The 18,403-nt window shown below is 41.3% G+C and overlaps 1 protein-coding gene across 3 annotated transcripts in view; it reads right to left on the reverse strand.

Annotated features, from left to right (window-relative positions):
• Positions 1 to 72: 72 nt before the first annotated feature.
• LOC310964434 (FERM domain-containing protein 5-like) overlaps positions 73 to 18,403 on the reverse strand; it is a gene marked incomplete at its 5' end in the record, with an annotated part of 64,590 nt that continues 46,259 nt past the window's right edge. The window contains 13 exons of one of the 3 annotated variants that reach the window (XM_083937564.1): positions 73 to 982; positions 3,019 to 3,125; positions 3,249 to 3,317; positions 3,424 to 3,498; positions 3,593 to 3,684; positions 4,080 to 4,143; positions 5,042 to 5,130; positions 5,340 to 5,427; positions 6,660 to 6,783; positions 8,897 to 8,994; positions 10,878 to 10,956; positions 11,094 to 11,136; positions 12,577 to 12,681. In XM_083937564.1, coding sequence (XP_083793690.1) covers positions 396 to 982; positions 3,019 to 3,125; positions 3,249 to 3,317; positions 3,424 to 3,498; positions 3,593 to 3,684; positions 4,080 to 4,143; positions 5,042 to 5,130; positions 5,340 to 5,427; positions 6,660 to 6,783; positions 8,897 to 8,994; positions 10,878 to 10,956; positions 11,094 to 11,136; positions 12,577 to 12,681 — 1,620 coding nt within the window. In that variant the 3' untranslated portion in view covers positions 73 to 395. Of the gene's footprint in view, positions 983 to 3,018; positions 3,126 to 3,248; positions 3,318 to 3,423; positions 3,499 to 3,592; positions 3,685 to 4,079; positions 4,144 to 5,041; positions 5,131 to 5,336; positions 5,428 to 6,659; positions 6,784 to 8,896; positions 8,995 to 10,877; positions 10,957 to 11,093; positions 11,137 to 12,576; positions 12,682 to 18,403 lie in introns of all 3 variants that reach the window. The other 2 variants (XM_083937563.1, XM_083937565.1) reach the window with 2 other exon arrangements.

Here is an 18,403-nt window from a genome sequence, read left to right on the forward strand (position 1 = left end):
GACTGGCACCTACAAAACACACCCCGGGTCATTCTGTCTTACAATAATGTTGCAACATATACTGTACATTAATAAAAAAATAAAGGCAACTATTATCAGTGGTTGAACAAGTGCTTGTCCCTTTCAGTGTTTAAATTAAACCCTGTTACTGCGGCTTTGTGTAAAAATAAAATTCCTTGAAATGACCTGAATTTCCAAAGTAAAATGTGATTTGCTCTCCTTGCAGTGATGGTCAAACATAATAAACAAGTCTCTTCAGGGGACAGTCCATGGCTTGTGGGAGAAGTTGATATTGGGTATAGGGCTGCCATGCTTTTCCTTTCTCCCCGCGCCCCTCTCTCACCCTGTGTTATATGTGTCCCATTTGACCTGTGTTATGTCATTCAGTCTCTGCTTCACTTGCTGATGAGGAAACCCCCCATCCACCGTAACTTACAGGCGAACCAGCGCCGCAGAGGGCAGAAGTATTCAAAGTGGAACTGCTGGAATTCAGGTGTCTTGCGGATGTCTCTCAGGAAGGCAATGTCCAGGTCTGACTCTGTCAGCATGATGAGCAGCAGCAGCAAGGCGAACAGCAGTCCGATGGTAACCAGGAACAGACGTAACACGCTCAGGATGAACTTGTTGAGCTCCTCTACGTCGCTCGGTGGTGACGCCCTGCTTTTCACCATACGCAGTGCTCTCCTGCCGGAAGAAAACTCTGCCACGTGCCCCTCCTTTGACGTGCCCGCCTCTGACTCCTTCTCATCGACGCTGCAGGGGGCACCGTTGAGGTGACGGGCCAATGGCATCTCCATCCGGTGTTCGGCCACGGGTGTAGGCAGCATGCTGTCAGAGGGGCTGTAGGCCTCGTCTGAGATGACTGCTGACGTGCTTGCTTCGCTGCCGTCCATCATATGGCCCCGAGATGACATGAAGGAATCACCGTGGGAGACAGAGCGCACGGGCGTGGAGTGGGCGCTGTCTCGAAGGGACTCCAGGCCTGAAAACCCACAGCAGAGGAAGGCAGCTCATGATATGTTTAATAACTGGGAGGTATCGTTGAAAGACACATTGAAAGAGATTCTGAAAAGACTGTCTTTTACCTCACGAGAAATGCATTATGTCTACAAGTCATTGATGCAAATGTGAAGACAGAGAACCTGTCCCTGATTTTGAGGGAGGGGGAAATAATGTTCAGTTTGAGTTTAATTAGTCCCATTGCAGGGATTCACTCAGCCTCTCTGAGCTTTAGCATGGCTTGCTGAAAATCTTCCAGTGCTCTGTTCAACACGGCCAACATGAATCATTGTGACGTGGTTAGAAAGAAAGCATTATTTTTCAATGGTCAGCTTGTCACGACCATGCTCAAGAAACTGATGCTGTCTTCCTGTCATGTACTCCTAAGCTCTAAAATTAAAGTAAACACAAATCATAAGAACAACTGTTACTCAGCTCTCCCTTGAATTGACTCCTATGTTCTCTGCAGAGAGATAACTTCCAACAAATTAGACTTCAGCAACATATTATTAGATCATTCAATTTGGGTTTTGGTATCTCAAAAAACATTTTCTTTCAAGAGGAAGTTGTCCAACTTGAACCCACAAGAAGAACCACAAAAAGGCAGCACATTCCTTCACGACGCAACCGGCCCCGGTTTTTACCTGCACAGTTGGCTGGCGGGTTGCAGCCATGGAGGTGGGGTGGGACAGCTAGCCTGGAAGGGGTCCTTGAGCTCTGTCCCGACCCAGGACCAGAGCCTGAGGTGGAAGAACCCCCAGGGAGGGCGGGGAAGAGCGGTAGGACCCCCAGAGCCCTGCCAAGGAGCCTGGGTCCCAGTGACAGCACGCGCACATTGACGTCTCGATAACAATGGTTGATCATGCGCAAGTGAACGTTCACCTTGGTTTTGATCCGGATCAGGCACTTCACCATGGTTTAATGAGAGCAAAAAGCACCTGTCTAACAATGACAGTGTTTCGACACACTTTTGCTGCTCTCCCTTTTTTCCCTTTATCTCTGTCTGTTCTTAAAAACTGCCTGTCCTAGCTCTATCCTCCTGCTGTCTGTCTTTGTCTCCGACTGCGCCTGGCTAGCTAAGCAGCACTCCCTTCTTCACAGCGAGGCAGGCTGACAGTGGTAGACAAATAGAAAGACAGACCGAGAGTGAAAGACAAGGCCCTGGGAATGTGGCTCACTTGTGCCACAGTTCACCTCGTCCCTCCCTGCTGTCGACCGTGACACACATGGCGTGGCCCCTGACAGCAGGAGCTATTTTCAGGCAGAGATATTATTACCAGTGAAAATGCCAGCACGGACAGAGCAACAGGACAAAAACACAGCGGGTCTATCTCAGTGTTGCAACAGTGGGGTGCAATGTCAGAGCCTGCCTCCTATGCAACTGACAAGAATGGGAACCAGTTTGTCTAAAAGACCCTTTCTTGTTGAAAACGGACTGTTCTATGAGTATATTTAATTTTAGCGAGGCTCATAAACTGAAAACAAACTCACTAACAGTGGCAGCATTGGAAAAAGGTTAATAGCCTGTTGGAGGGAAGATGGGGAAGTAAGTGCCCTTTATAAACTGACAGGATGATTTTCTCATGCCAAAATAACGCCTGAAGCTACTGGACCAAGGGTTGTGTGTGTGTGTGTGTGTGTGTGTGTGTGTGTGTGTGTGTGTATGTGTGTTTGTGTGTGTGTGTGTGTGTGTTCACTCCCGAACTGAGGAGACAGACTGACACGAGTGGGGGATTGTTCACACGGAGAGGCCACTTTGTCTATACAGGAGATGTTATGTGTATAACATAATATATATACTTTTATATACTTTGTAGTTAATAGTGTTAATCATGCATATGGAGAAAAAGGCCACTGGACTAAGAGACGTGTTTACTGACCAACGTCTGCTTCACACTGAGGAAGGTGGTCTCATCAGAGAGCTCGAAGACCTATGACCACCCATCAGTCACAGAGATTATTTTGTGTGTGTGTTTGTGTTGATATTAGTATTTCTCCATCCTTTTGAGTGTGTTTTACCCTCCATGATGGAGATATGCACAGCTCTCCGTCGGGTCCTGGGCACACTGGTCAAACGAGGGCCGTGGGTGATGGATGGACAGCTCCTACTTGGCACCATGCCAGCCCTGGATACACACCCATATGCACACAACATATACATAAAATGCATAAATCTTCAACAACATCATTAATGTTGATAAATGAAATTTCAGCTAATTTTAAGGTCTGCAGGAACATATATATCTGACCTGTGTATCTCAGGGGGATCTCTCTTAATTTTGGCACTTTGTTCCATCACCTCTTTTGCAACTTTTCCACTAAAAAAAAAAAGAAGGAAAAAAATGTATTGTTTGTAGTTTATACAAAATATGACCACCAAAACAAGCACTGCAACACAGCAATACTTTGTGAGCAATTCAATACCTGTATCTAAAGCGACTACCCTTGAAGAAGAGATTACTACTGGACACAGTGCGCACTTGACTCGACTTCTCCAACCTGCGAGGCAACGGAAAGAGAAAACACGATTTACATCATGATATATACGTGATGTCCTTTCTGCAGTTTTGTGTTTTAAGGTCTTGTGACTCACTTGAAGAAGGCCTGATTCTCCACTCCACACTTCCACAGATGCTTACAGGCCTCAGGTGTAGGTGCAAAGTATGTCAGTATGATCTTCTTATCCTGTAACATGTCCGGTGCAGTACATTAGATAGACTCTATAAATCCTGCTTGAACAAGACTTCTTGTTGCCATTTTCTATATGAGGGGAAAATGTCTGCATAGTTTTTCCTGTCAGATTTACTGACTTTGGCATTACTCATGAGTCATGGCACACAATATTAACCAATTCTCCAAGTGGCTTTAATTTGCTCTTGTCTGATAACCAAAAAAAAAAAAAAAACTCATAGCTAACACATATTTATGTCTAAGCATCTCCCATTTACTTCACTATTAAGTATAGATTACACTGGCTCCCTAGTGGAAGTCTCCCCGTGCATAAAACAAGGGCGCACTCATTTAACTTCCTGAGCTCCGCAGGCTAGACATGGGTAGGTTTTAATAATGCATACACATACCTCCATCTGATTTGCATATATATGGAATGTCTTTGCTTCAAACTTGAGTTTGGTCACCTCCTCCCTGGGTTGAGGGGAAATGATGACAAATGGAAGCAGAAGAAGACAATGTGAGAAAGAGAAACACAGGATATAACAAAGAGCAAATGGAAGGAGAAAGAAAGGAGAGGCAGAAAAGGCAGACAGGCCAACAGTGTTTCCAGAGTTGTTTGTGGTTGTGTCAGCTTTTTTTAATTCAAAAAATATCTCTTGCAACTTATTCATGTCATTTTCTGTGTGAGAAAAACTGGGATCATTGTGTCGAGACTTTTCAACACAGCAATGAAAAACTTCTGAGTAAGCAGTTTCACAGCTGGTTGATTCGACTGTCTTGAAAATGTAATATCCTCTTGTGCAGATCACTGGTTACTTTTTGTTTCCTTTGGACTCCTTGCACACTATAACTTCTTCAATACCTGATAAGGTGTACTGTATTATTTAATTTGATCCCTGTAGGTTTAAGAATCTAAAACTAGAAGACAATAAAACTAATGTTGTTAATGGAACAACAGCATAATGGATTTATAAGACTTGAATTGTTCCATGCAAGCTCTTTGGAGTAATTTAGGATTTTCTTTTTCCTTCTCTGGCACCTTAAACAACATGGGGACCTTCTGTTATTTAGAAGAGGAGTGCAGCAAAGTGTGTTACGTCAACATAAAAACATGAAACTTTGGACTTGAACTATAAACAGCTTGTTTGAAACAGGTTTGTACTTTGCTTTGTACAATCTGGTAATTAAGGGGGATGTATGTTCATGAAATTTCTTTTTGTTTTCTTAGTATCTTGCACTAGTTTTTGCACTTTGCCTCTACAAAGCGGCCAATTAGTCCATTAATATGTACATGCACATAAACACATGCTGCTATTTGATTTAATTTTATGGTTGTTACGTCCAGTTTTAACCGATCATCTAAACTCACCATTTGAGGAAATGAACCCTCCTGTTTCCTTGCAGCACAGTGAATCCAAAAGGAGTAAAAGCCAGAAAAGCTGGGTTGCCAGACACATCCTGACAGGTACATAAAGCCATATTTTTGTTATTGTAGAATCAGAATTTTAAATTACAGTGAGATTACATTTTCTTGCAAATATCCTACTTCTACTTTCCTACTGATTGACTTTATAGTTTGTCACATTGACTCAAAAAATATTAAGAATTAAACTGATTAAAAAGCACAAAACCATAATCCCGGAATACATTTATTCAGTAAAGACCACCTTGCATGGGTGAGGGTCCACGCCATATGTCTCCAGCATCTGAGCCTTCTGGAGGAAGTTGAGCTCTGACGTTTCAGGACTCTGACCTCTGGGAGAAGAAAAGTCATCAACTTTATCACCTTTGTTACCTTTATTCTATTTCATCATCATTTGATTGAAAGTTTGTGCTCATTTTTGATAAATAGGATGAAACTGAAGGGTTTGCTCTCTGTCAAACATGGGAGGAAATTCTTCCCCATCACCCTTCTCCTCTATAGTTATTAATCATTGTGATGATTTGTCTCTTAAATGGTTTCAGGTACAGCTTTTTCCTGTGCTGTGATATTAAAGTGATGGAAATGAGCGATAGAGGGCAGTGTAGGATCAAACCAGTACCTGTATCCACCTGGGTTGTAAATACAATGCGCGGGTGTGTTGTTCTACAAGGCTGACTCAAGTGAAATACCGGCTAATAAATCAAACAAAGGTTACACATTAAAACCTTTTTTATTATAATTTTTTATGAGCATAGGCAGAGCTCACATTTGGCACACATCTGCTGTACCGTATAACCAATCAACCATGAAGTCATGGACTGAAGGAGTAACAGGATGACAAGGTTTCTGTATCGGCTCATAGTGCTGGGGTTACCGTGTACCGGCTGTGACACATGGCTGTGACCTTGGCACGCACTGTCTGGCACTCTTCCACAACACCTCCTTGAAAGTGCAAAAACAATGGTGGGGTTGGGGGGGGGGGGGGGGTTTGACACCTCAGACGTGTCCACCACACTGTCATTACCGGATCAAAAATAACATCCAACACCCTCTCCATCACAATGGACCATTTACCAGAGGTGGGTTCTACAGGTCTACAGAGCCTGTGCGAAAGCAAAGCCTGTAAAGCAACGCTGTACCAAAATGAACCACACACACATACCAAATGAACAGAAGTGAATACTCAGTGCACTAAGTAGAACATAGGGCGCACTCACAATCACGCAATCACGCTAAAGCACAGCAAGGATAATCTGAGCCAAGTGTGAGAGCGCCCTTAGTTCCAATATATAGGTGTGAACATCTTAGATTTTGTACTTACAGAAAATAAACACTACTGGTTGTGAGGAACTACATAATAATCTCTCAACGATATCTGAAAGCACAGTTGCCACATGGGGACCAGAAATCATCGCAGCAGTCGTTTTAGTTTCCCATGACTGACCTATGAATTTAAGATAAGAGTTTAGTGTGTGGCATCAACAGTTTGATGTGCTTCTGTGACACACCGCACTGGGGCTACTACGGAAGCGAAGTCCACAGGTAGGGACAAGTGTCACCTTACATCAGCTCAGTCTTGTGGATGTCAGCAATCCTCCGCTCCAGCTTCTCTGAGTGCTTCGGGAAGAACTGGAACTTGGAGCTGTAGCCCTCAGGGTGTTTCCCCGGGTCGTGGTCACCAATTTCAGCTGGGAAATAGTGGGGAAAAACGAAGTGAAAAAAGGTTAGCTTCCATTTCTTCCAAAAATGTAACTACATTTTCAAAACTTCATAGCTCACACAGGCTGCTTGTACAAAATGCAACAATACGTGACCAGAATATTCGATGCATATCTAAGTGTTGAAACAAAAGTGTTGTTTCTCCATTGAGCAAATGGTGATGTGGGCAGATGATTCGTAAGCAACTAAAATTATGAAGCTCATATATTGAACATTTCTTTGGTATGAAAGAGTATTCAGTCATTTTTTATTAACAGATTTTTCAAATTTGATCTTTGTGTTCATTTATTTATTGTACCAAGGGCATTTCGCCACTTCTTTGTATGTGGTCGTCCGGAGAAAAACAGACTGTGTAGACAGTGCGTGGTGTTCAAAATGCCTCACGATATAAACATGTACAGTAAAGCAAAGACCAAGAAGTCAAGGTTTTGAATACACCTGTGCACAAAAAGGCTGCACACGAAAACTGTTATCTCAATTTTCACCATTCCATGCAGCTCCTACTGTATTCAGATTGCATGCTTTAATGTTATGGTACCTGTCATCACACCTGCCCAAGGACTGTTGAAAACCATCACATTTAAATGCATATAATTGTGTCTGTAACTTTAAACTAAAAAAATAAATAACAATCAAATCTGTACCATCAAAAACACCTGCCAGTCTTCTGTGACTGCACCGCTGTAGCCAGCTTCGGCAGCCTGGTGTACAACCACTAACATCAGTTTACGGATGGTGGAGGACCCACACTTACGCTACTTGCCTGCTCTCTGGGGAGCTCTGTACTACTCTGGCAGCCATTACTGTTGAAAATTGCATTTTAAGACATCCAAAAACATTCCAGTTTAAATGTGTTACAGACACTATAGACTCACATTTTCTCACATGCTGACTGTGCCGCAGCGTGCTTCTATACGCCAGAAAAACCTTTTTAAAACTGTGCTTTACATAAAGGGAAAGCTCAGACAGCCACTTATTTGGCAAGGCAAAATGATAAAGATTAAACTATTGGAGGCAAAATGAGCTACTACCCTATTAACTGTAAAACAAAACAAAAGCCTGCTTTTGACCAAATTATCGTATGGTGTGAATAAATTACTGAATAAATAGATATCATCCTGCATAGACAGGCATAACAAGCAAGCCACTATCAGCCAATGTCCTTCAGTATGTTGATGCACTGTCTGGTGGTGCTACACAGAGACACCCAGGAAAATTTAGATTCAGGGATTGGCTGAGAAAAGGCTCAATGAATGGCTGGTTGGCACGATGCATGGCAGAGAAACTGTTCCTTAACTCATCTCACTTCTCTGCCTATTGATGAGCCACTCAGTTTACAAGTTTTCTCAAAGAGAAACATACTGGATTTTTCACTGTACCCTGTGATTTTTTAAAGATGTGTTTTTTGCTGAGGGTTACTGAAATGAGTTCAAAGTAAAAACAAGAAATTCTGACTCTCAAGGTCATCAAAGAACATGTTCTGCTTGAACATTTGAACACACCCACACAGTGAAGTACATATAATGCAGAATGTGAGCATACAAACATACACGCGCACACACACACACACACACACACACACACACACACACACACACACACACACACACACACACACACACACACACACACACACACACACACACACACACACACACACACACACACACAGACAGACACACACACACACAGACAGATACACACACAAATGGAACAAAGCTGGCAGTTGTTTATTAACAAGCCAGGGTCATATGTAAATCATACAGTCGACTGTAGTATCACAAACATTATGAATAAAATATTTTTTATATTTATATATGACACTTCTGTCAGAAGAAATACAGAAATTCATTTACAATTGTAGTTTTGGGTGCGAATACGACATGAGGGCCGTAGTTTTTGAAACTCAAAGTCAACACTGAAATTAATTTAACATTTAATTGTTTCAAATGCACCAGTCAGAGGACACCCTGACCCTGTTTGGCTTTCAGATCAAGACGGCAATGTCTGCCTGTGGGGCATTTGTGCTTGTTTGGGAGTTTGATTGCTTACTGTAAATGACGACCCCCTATCTTGTCATACCTTGTAATATGTAGGCAGCCAACAGAGCAGCATCTGATGTCTTGCACAGGAGGCGACCGTGGTAAAGATCCCTCTTAACCTGCAGGAAGACGAGATATCTGTGGAGTGGAACAAAGAGAAACTGATTTGGATCATTATTAAGATACGATCAATCACACATGGAGGACGTTTACAATTTAAAAAGTAAGGTATCGTTTGAGACTGCAGGTGTGTCAAAGAGAAAGTAAGTCAATTAAGATCTGAGGATGATTACTGTGAAATGTATTTTGCGTCGATGTGTGCTTCCCTGTGTGTTTGTGTACGCGATGCTGAACCTGCAACCAAAGTTGCTGTTCTTCGCAACCAAAAACTACACAACTGGACATGTTCCAGCAGGAATGTGATCCAAAGTTACAACAACAGCCGTTCCTACAGTGTTTAAAGCTTTCATTGATACATGGTACACTAATACTGTACATGTAGCTACATGCTAAAGTCAGGGAAAAGCTGTACCGTGATACTCTGTTACAGTCAGTCTAACCGTTGAATCGTGTTGACACCAGCGCAGCATGTCCGTGTTGATCCAGCACCTTCCCACTGGGAGCTTCAGCAGGCTCTCAGTAAACAACAGAACACAGCTACACGGTAAAATGTAAAATAAATGTATCCAATGACATATTTACTAACTATTAGTTAGGATCCTTTCAAAACCAATTCATAATAAATCTATAATTACAATTTATAAAAATGAATGTATGCTTCGCAATCCAGAGTTGTCTATTGGACCATTAGACACAGGACATGTAGCCTATCTTGAGGTAAAACTCGGGCTAAAACATAATTGTTCTGAGAATTGCATGATCTAAAATATGATTGCTGGTTTGCAATGAAGTCCACTGGGAGCAACTCAATCTTCTGGTCCTACTAAAATGGAAATTTTCGCCTGTGATTCTGCTTCTCTCCAAGCCGCAAAGCAATAAATAATATAGCAGTACTAAGATATCTATTAAAAAAATAACACAGTACAGTTGAGCGTGTATCATTGAGAATTTTTATATCATGCCACCCCCTTACTGTGGAAGTATACATTCAAAAACTTAAAAGCTTAAAGCAACATGAAAACCTCTGCATAATGTTGCTTCCTTCCATGTTTAGAATTATCTACTACATACTTGTGTTTCTCCGAAAGCTTCCAGTCAGAACAGATGGCGGAGGATGGAGGAGCCGTCCCTTGCCGATGCTACAGCTCAATCAAGAAGAGCTGGATTGCGAATAAGAGATTTAACTGCATGGCAACCAGTCGAGGGATGTGATTTACAGGGATCTGTGTGCTCGCTGGCTCCCCAAATCACTCCTCACAGCAGTTTGTTCAGCTGTCAAGCATGCCACACACAGTACAGAAGTGTTGAGGAGCTTACTGTATGAAAAAAAGGGAACTCTCAAATCCCCCTGCACAGACTCACTGTTGAGTGAGATATAGTGAGTGATACTGGATGATACTGGATATGTTTTTTATTGAATGTACAGTGCTTCAAATAAATAAAGATTTTAAATTTTGCAGTTCAGATGAGCTGCGATGGTAATTTTCACTAATGAAGAGGGCACACTGAAAACACATTTTCACTCTTAACTATTCATGAAGTTTTTTTTACAAAATAAAGTAAAAGGACATAAATGGATGAAATGGTAACCGGTTTAATGAGAAAACGATGTTTAAAACGATGTTTAAAAACCACGCTTCAAAAACTCACGGTGAATACTAGCATCAACCATAATTCGCTAAATCTCCTTGACACAGCAACTTGGGTTTGTTTTGTGTCACTGAAAACATGATGGAAGGCAGACACAGAGCTCCAGAGATTTCACAACTTCCACTTTTGAAACTTCATCAAAGAAAGTGGGAAAGAAAGAGAGTCATGAGAGGCGAAGGTTGTCTAGAAATGTTACTTCCATACATCCCTTTATGCCACCTGCAGCCCATCAAGCTATCTTGAAATCTTACCTGGTGATTTCCTCTTTTAGGGCAGCAGGGTCAGGTGGATAAAATTTGACACGCAAACACATGGTGAACGGAGGCTGGGCTGGGGAAGAAGGACAGACATTTAAAGTTGGCTTGATTAGTGTGTTCTGTTTGTCTTTCACAAAACATTTAGCACACTTTCTTCTTGAAGATGTATTATTTAACCAGCTAATCAGGCGTGCTAAATGAAATACTTACATTTAATTTGTTTGGCAATAGACTTTGTAAACTCCAACCAATGCTGAAAGGGAGAGAAAGAGAAGTAAAGACCTGTACTTTGGACACTGAAGCTGTGAAAACTGTCGACCCTGAAACTGTCAGTCTGATTGCTCAGCAGCTCAGCACGATGACTTGTAATCTATAGCTGGGAGGCACAGTAGAATTACTCCTATCTCCTTGACTTCTGTTTATTTAAACTCCCTCCAACACAATCCATGCAGAGAGGAGATGAAGGAAAGCTATTTGCAAGGTAATCAGGAGACTGCTGTTTTCTGCAAGAGTTCTGAACATCACAAGGCCAAACTAGCTCTAATCAGTGGGAAAATGACACGCTGACACAAACGGTGCAATGATTCCCACAATTGTCAACTGTAAAACGTAACAACGCTGTCAACTTTTGATTCTCTCTTCTTCTTTTTATTTTTAAGCACACCTGCAATCAAATTTTCTTAAAATGTCTCTCAGTTAAAACGCCTTGAAAGCATGTGTAATATATTCAAAAGTGATTAACAGAGCTTGGCTGAAATCCTACAAATTCAAAGGGACTTTATATTCATCTCAGTCAAAGGGGTTAGCCTTTTGCCAGCTTGCATAATTGACCTGCAGGCCTATCTACCTGTTCTGAATATTTATGTAGAGGAGAAAGAAAGACTCATTAGACCAGTAAGGCCAGGGATTAATACCTAACAACATTTAATAAAGCATCCATCATGCCTGTAAGACTTAAATGATAAACAGTCTCAGTACTGTTGTCCCAGTACTGAGACTGGGACAACATGGCCACTGATAGATTGTAATCCTTTCATCAGCTTCACAAGGTGTCCTTGGACCTTTTAAGATTAGTATTTGAAGAATGTTATCATCGTCATAATCGATTCTTGCCAGTGCTGTATTACCTTTGACAATATAAAATGAATGGAATTAGTAGCCGTGCATTCATTACATTGCTGAGCAAATTTTAAGCAAACTTTTTCAATGTCACAGAAAAAGAAATATGAATAATCAAGTTAATAGAGTAGAAGAGGTTGTTAACCAGAAACAAAACGAGAGAAACATGGAGGAATTTTTTTCAACTGGGGAACTTACGGGAGTATCCAAGAAGACAGTGGAAACAGCTGATCAGTTTTATCAAATTTTACTGTTTCATCCAGGTTTTCTATTGCAATGCTTCAAAATGTGCGTAAAAAGATGCGAATGGAAACACTGCTAGTGATTCGCTCTGGGTACTTGGGTGCACAGCTAATTCAGACAAACTATGTAGTTTATGTAAACTAGTATTTAATTTAAGGGTTACTTAAAATCATTCCAGAAAGTTTAGCTGAAAGTATGACAGAGGAACAAATGAGAAGAGAGGAAGATTGAGAGACCCAAGACCAAAATATGAGTCATGGAGTCGCATATTCAACTGAATTAAGTCCAACCAAACTTTTGTTGGATTTATTATTAGAAAATAAATACTAACCCTCTGCTTGTCTGGGTCAACATATCTAATGCCAAAGTAGTCTTTCTCCAGCAGGTTGAGATGGTGGCAGATGAGGTCGAACAGGTACTGTCCCTTGGCATCCCGCTGAAAGAGAAATAACATGACAAAATTTATATAATGTACCTGCAATTGAGGGACACTAAAGAGAAAAAGGGAGAGTAAAAAAATAGCAACAGCAACTTCATTTCACAGCCCCCATCATCTCTCTCTCAATATTTGCATATTCTCAGACACAGTTAACGAGCCCACAGCAGATTAATGGTGCATAATAAAAAAATAAAAAATTGAATTTCCCCTTGCGGGATGAATAAAGGAATTCTTCTTCTTCTTCTTCTTCTTCTTCTTCTTCTTCTTCTTCTTCTTCTTCTTCTTCTTCTTCTTCTTCTTCTTCTTCTTCTTCTTCTTCTTCTTCTTCTTCTTCTTCCCTTCTTCTTCTTCTTCTTCTTCTTCTTCTTCTTCTTCTTCTTCTTCTTCTTCTTCTTCTTCTTCTTCTTCTTCTTCTTCTTCTAATATTGTATGTGAACACTCAAAAGTCTATACTCTGCACAGGTAGAGCAGCAAACAGCATCATACATAATAAAATGAGGAACACATTGATGGTGTCACATCAAGAAGGATTTATTTTCCTTCTCATCTCAAAGTCCACTTTTGGATCCTCCAAGAAGTCAAAACGGCCACCAGAAAGTGTTTTAATATTTCACTACCCTCAAGGGAGATATATGGGGGCTATCAAATATTCATATTGAGGCAGCAGCCACCTGTGAAAGCTCTGAGAGATTTCTGCTGTAGAAAAACCTGGAAAAGCAGCGAGACAAGGTGTGGGCAAAGGAAAGGCAGGCTGAAAAGAAGAAGAAGCCCTTGTCATGCACTGTAGTATAAAAACCTTTTATGAATACTTTTTAAATATTTTGTATTTTTCCACAATCTGAAATGAAGTGAGGTTGATCAAATAAATGGTTAAAATAACTGTTTAAATAAACTGTTCAGCTAACCACATTCAGATGTGCAGTATAGTCTTGATCAGGTGTGACAGGAGAGGAGAGGAAAGAAGCCTTCTATACAGGCAGTATGAGCATAGAGCTGCGTCTGCCCCAAAGGACTAATTAAAAACACATTTTAATGAAGCCTTTATTTAGGTTTAACTGCAACAATAAGATACATGCAAACAAGGCTGCCACTGAATGCATAACAAACATCAGCCAGTAATTGTACCTTTGGTTACGAACGCATAACCAACAAAACAAACTCTGAATTCAACCAAAAATGTGCCAAAATGACAAAGCATGCTGTTGAGATGATGAAAAGGATGAGCAACATATGAAAGAAGTAGGTCACTTGAAAATGACATTCCAGGAGATATCATCATCATCATCATCTCATTGGCAGCAAAGGTAAAGGACATTATGTTAAGATGAGACCTTTAGGCTAGTTAAGCTCCTTGTCAGCCTTCTCCTAGTCTTGCATTGCCATCTGCACAGTATTTTGGAGTATGGTGGGACTACACCAGCATATCATTCTGGGATACAGGAAGAACACTCCTGCTTGTTTATATCTTTTGAAACCTGTTACACTTATTTTGGGAAGCGCAAAGCCAATGGTGCCCTTGCAAAATAGATTGCGTGGAGATCGCGGAATGGGCCTGACATCTGTGCTGGAGGCTGTACATAGCCAGAGTAGCTTTCTCCGAAACAATTAAAATAGTTTGATCCATCCATTTTCAACCGCTTGTCCCTATCGGGATAAGTGTAATTAACCTTACACATGCATGTCTTTGGACTGTGGGAGGAAGCCGGAGAACCCGGAGAAAACCCACGCAGACACGGGGAGAACATGCAAACTCCACACAGAAGGGCCCCAGCCAGGAACCCTCTTGCTGTGAGGCGACAGTGCTAACCACCAGATCACCGTGCCGCCATTGCATTTTGGAAATATACACATTCTTGAAGAGAGTATAGATGAAAGGTTCGATACCACACTCATGTCTGTTCAGTTGTAAATATGAAACTACAGCTAGCAGCCAGCTAGCCGAGCTCGATGCAAAGACTCAAAACGGGGAGAAACTGCTAACCAAAAGCAGCAAAATTCATCTACTAGCACCACTAAAGCGCATTAATCAATATGTTATATCATGTTGGTTGACAAGTATAAGACTATTTCTTGGAAGGAAGCAAGTAGTAGCTATTTCCCCCCTGTTCCCACCTTTTTGTGCTAAGTTAATCAGTTGTAACCTTATATTTACCAGATAGATATGAGAGTGGAATTATTTATCTCATCTAACTCTCAGCAAGAACAAAAATGATTCCTTCCTATAGCATTAGTACCAAAATTACATTATATACAGAAGTATATGCCAGACCTCTAAACAGCGCAGTTGTTAAACAGGACATTCATGGTCTGCCCCTTTTGAAGCTTCAAAGAGCATGTTCAAAGACGGTTATCTAGACATGCATGCAAACCAAGCCGCAACCACAGCGACTTCCTGGTTGATCCAATGTGGAAGTGCCAAAAATTGCAGTTTAAACCTATTTAAGATGAACGTTTTTGTACCTGGCTAGTTTTTATTTTATTCAAGGTTAAAGTTTATGAATAATTAGGGGAACGGCCTCTTGAGTGACAGCTAGCCCCTGGCCCTCACTCCTACTCGGAGGTATACGTCAGCCAGATGGACGTATCTCCCTCCCCCCAACATCACATCCATGCCCTTTTTTGGAAAGAGGAAATGAGGCGGAGTCAAAGTGTGACAAGATGGCGACTCCCGTAGGCGAGTGTGATTGGATCAAGTTGAGAGAACGGACCTCGTCATGTATGCTACGTCCATTTTTTTATACAATCCATGATGCAGACATGAAATGTGTTCACTGAAATCCAGAATGGTGTTGCACATACCTCTTACAATCTAGGTATAAATACATACATGTAGAAACTAAAGTAACTGATATCGTTGGGTTGAATTGAACAGATTTCTCCAACTGTACTATGTTCACTGTACATATAGGCTCTAGTCCTTCTTCCTTCAGTGGTAAATGACACAATAAAATATCTGACAGTGCCCTTTAGAGAAGACACTGCATTCACACAGAAACACAAAACTGCATAGTCAGAGAAAGTCAAAGGCAGATATATGAGAACGGAAGGGGAAAAAGAGAAGAGAAAGACAAAACCAAATAAAGAGAGGGAGAAAACAGAGGAGGACAAAAGAGAGAGAACGAGTCAAGACATCTGACACTGATTCATCGTTCTCAATGCAGCATGCCACGGCACAGCATTGAAAAAGAGAGAATTGATGCATTGAAGGATCTTTGTATGAACCATTTTAGGATACAATCCCTGTGTAACAGCCCGAGTGTTTTTAATGTAGCGCCTCCATTTGCTTAGTGTTTAGTGTTGGACATAAGTCACGAAGAGCATACACACCTCCGCTCTCCACCACAAGTTATTTTCTTTTGTAATGTGTTGGTGTACAAACCTTGGACTCTGTTCATGTATGAATGTGTACTTGCTGTATGAGAGATAGTGCCGTATAGGCCTGACATAGTATGGTCGATGTTTATTATAAAAAAGTGCTGTGTGGAAAATCCCACATGCTGCCTGTCGTGTCCTTCAGCTAACCAAAGCTACCACAACCATCGCCGGCCATAACCTTCACCTACTCCAGCCCACGTTATACCTGTTGAGACTTGTCATTACCATAAAAGAAGGCCTCATTGGAAACTATTTGAAAAAGGGCTGGCACAAATGTTGAAAACATACCTGGCAAGTGATTGGAGGAACCATCTGCCAATTAAACTCTCGCTGAAGTCAGTCAGGAGAAGAAAGAAAAACTATTTTCTATTGATGAAAGCCTTCAGGTCGTTCTCGTCTTTCCATGGATAACTGATGCTATTCCAACATCTAAGCTAACCTCTTCAGGAGCTGCCATTGTTGTTTTCAACAAACAGTTGCCTTTGCGTCGTCGTCAACCCTGCTCCTGCCTCCCCTCTCAACTGCCAGTAGCTCCTCACAGGACACTGATTGGCCGGATGACTTCTAGCCGAAACACAAACTTGGAACCTGACAAAATGGATTTTGCTGTGACATGTGAACGTGATTTTGAGAATTCGACTGCTGTGCAAGATAATGTCAAGACCATGGATATTATTTGACATATTTAAGACAATGTGAGTACCGTAATTTCCGGACTATAAGCCGCTACTTTTTTCCCTCGTTCTGGTCCCTGAGGCTTATACAACGGTGCGGCTTTTCTATGGCTTACGGTAACCAGGGGCGCGCACTACCGAGGATGCACGAGACCGAGGCACACATCTGGCGCCAGGTAACGAGAGCAAAACAAAGAGTAGGAGAGCGTCAGCGACAGTTTGCGCGAAGGAAGTGTTCATGCAAACACCCTCAATATGGAAAGCAAACAGAGAAGTGCATATGATGCTGCTTTTAAGTTAAAGGCAATCGATCTGGCTGTCAAAGAAGGAAATAGAGCTGCTGCACGTACCCTTGACATCAATGAATGGGTGGTTATTTTAATAACGTAAACGGCCGCGGGACTGCACTTTTACTGCCGTGTTACAGGCGAGCACTTTGTATTACTTTGCACCGTTGTATTATTTGTACTTTGCACGAATGCTGTTCGCCATGTCAAAGATGTGAAAGTTTGATTGAATGATTGAAAGATTTATTGTTAATAAATGGGACGCTTTGCGTTCCCAAACAGTCATCTCTGTCCCGACAATCCCCTCCGTGGTAGCAGGAACCCCTATATACTACGGTAATTACACATCAAAACGCCTGCGGCTCATAGTCGGGTGCGGCTTTTATATGGAGCAATCTGTATTTTCCCCTAAATTTAGCTGGTGAGGCTTTTAGTCAGGTGCACTTTATAGTCCGGAAATTACGGTATCTCTTTGATGAAGCCTGTTCACACCTCTGTTTCACTCAACATCTGATTGGTTTCCCATTGTCAGGGTAGATTAGCTTACGCCCCTCCTTGGATTTCAAACCAAGGTTGTAGTCTCTCTATGTGCATAAATAAAAATTTATCAAGTTGACTTCGTGGTGTCTTGAAGTAATATAATCAATAATGTTTCTCTCCTTTTTTCACATAATGTCTGTGAGCCAGTTTCATAAACTCCTCGGATACGTGCAAAGTTTTTGCTAAAGTAGGAACATTTTCAACTTGCGCGTGCAAGTCTTTTTGTTAATTCAGGTCGCAAATTTGTGCCGTGTCTTTCCTCTGACTTTATATGCCTCTACAATTTGTTTTGTCTTTTGTCTAAACAGTCTTGTTTTATCCTGTTGAAAACATCACATATTCTATATCTGCATATTTTAACACCTTACTGAAGCTACACTTTATCACGAATATTGAGGTTAAATTAACTAAATAAATGCTTGTTGGCACAAAATAACAATAAACCTGCAAAGGGATCTGAAGAGTATTTAAATTTCAATTCAATTCAATTCAATTTTATTTATAGTGCCAAATCATAACAAAAGTTATCTCAGGACACTTTACAAACTAGTTAAAGACCACACTCTATGACTTATCTATGATTTACATAGACCCAACAATTCCCCCGTAGAGTACGGTGGCAACGAAAACCTTCCCTATAACAGGCAGAAACGTCGGACAGACCCAGCTCTATGGAGGACGGACATCTGTCTTGACCGATTGGGGAGGAAGAAAAGGAGAGAGAAAGAGAGAAAAGACGGACGGATGAACAGAGACAGACACACTTCCAGTAACTATAATAATATCTATAGTAATGTGAATATGACTTATATGTTATGGCAGTTAATACAGCAGAATAGTAGA

This window comes from Echiichthys vipera (genome assembly GCF_963691815.1).
Source record: "Echiichthys vipera genome assembly, chromosome: 1".
In the NCBI taxonomy this organism is placed as follows: Eukaryota; Metazoa; Chordata; class Actinopteri; order Perciformes; family Trachinidae; genus Echiichthys; species Echiichthys vipera.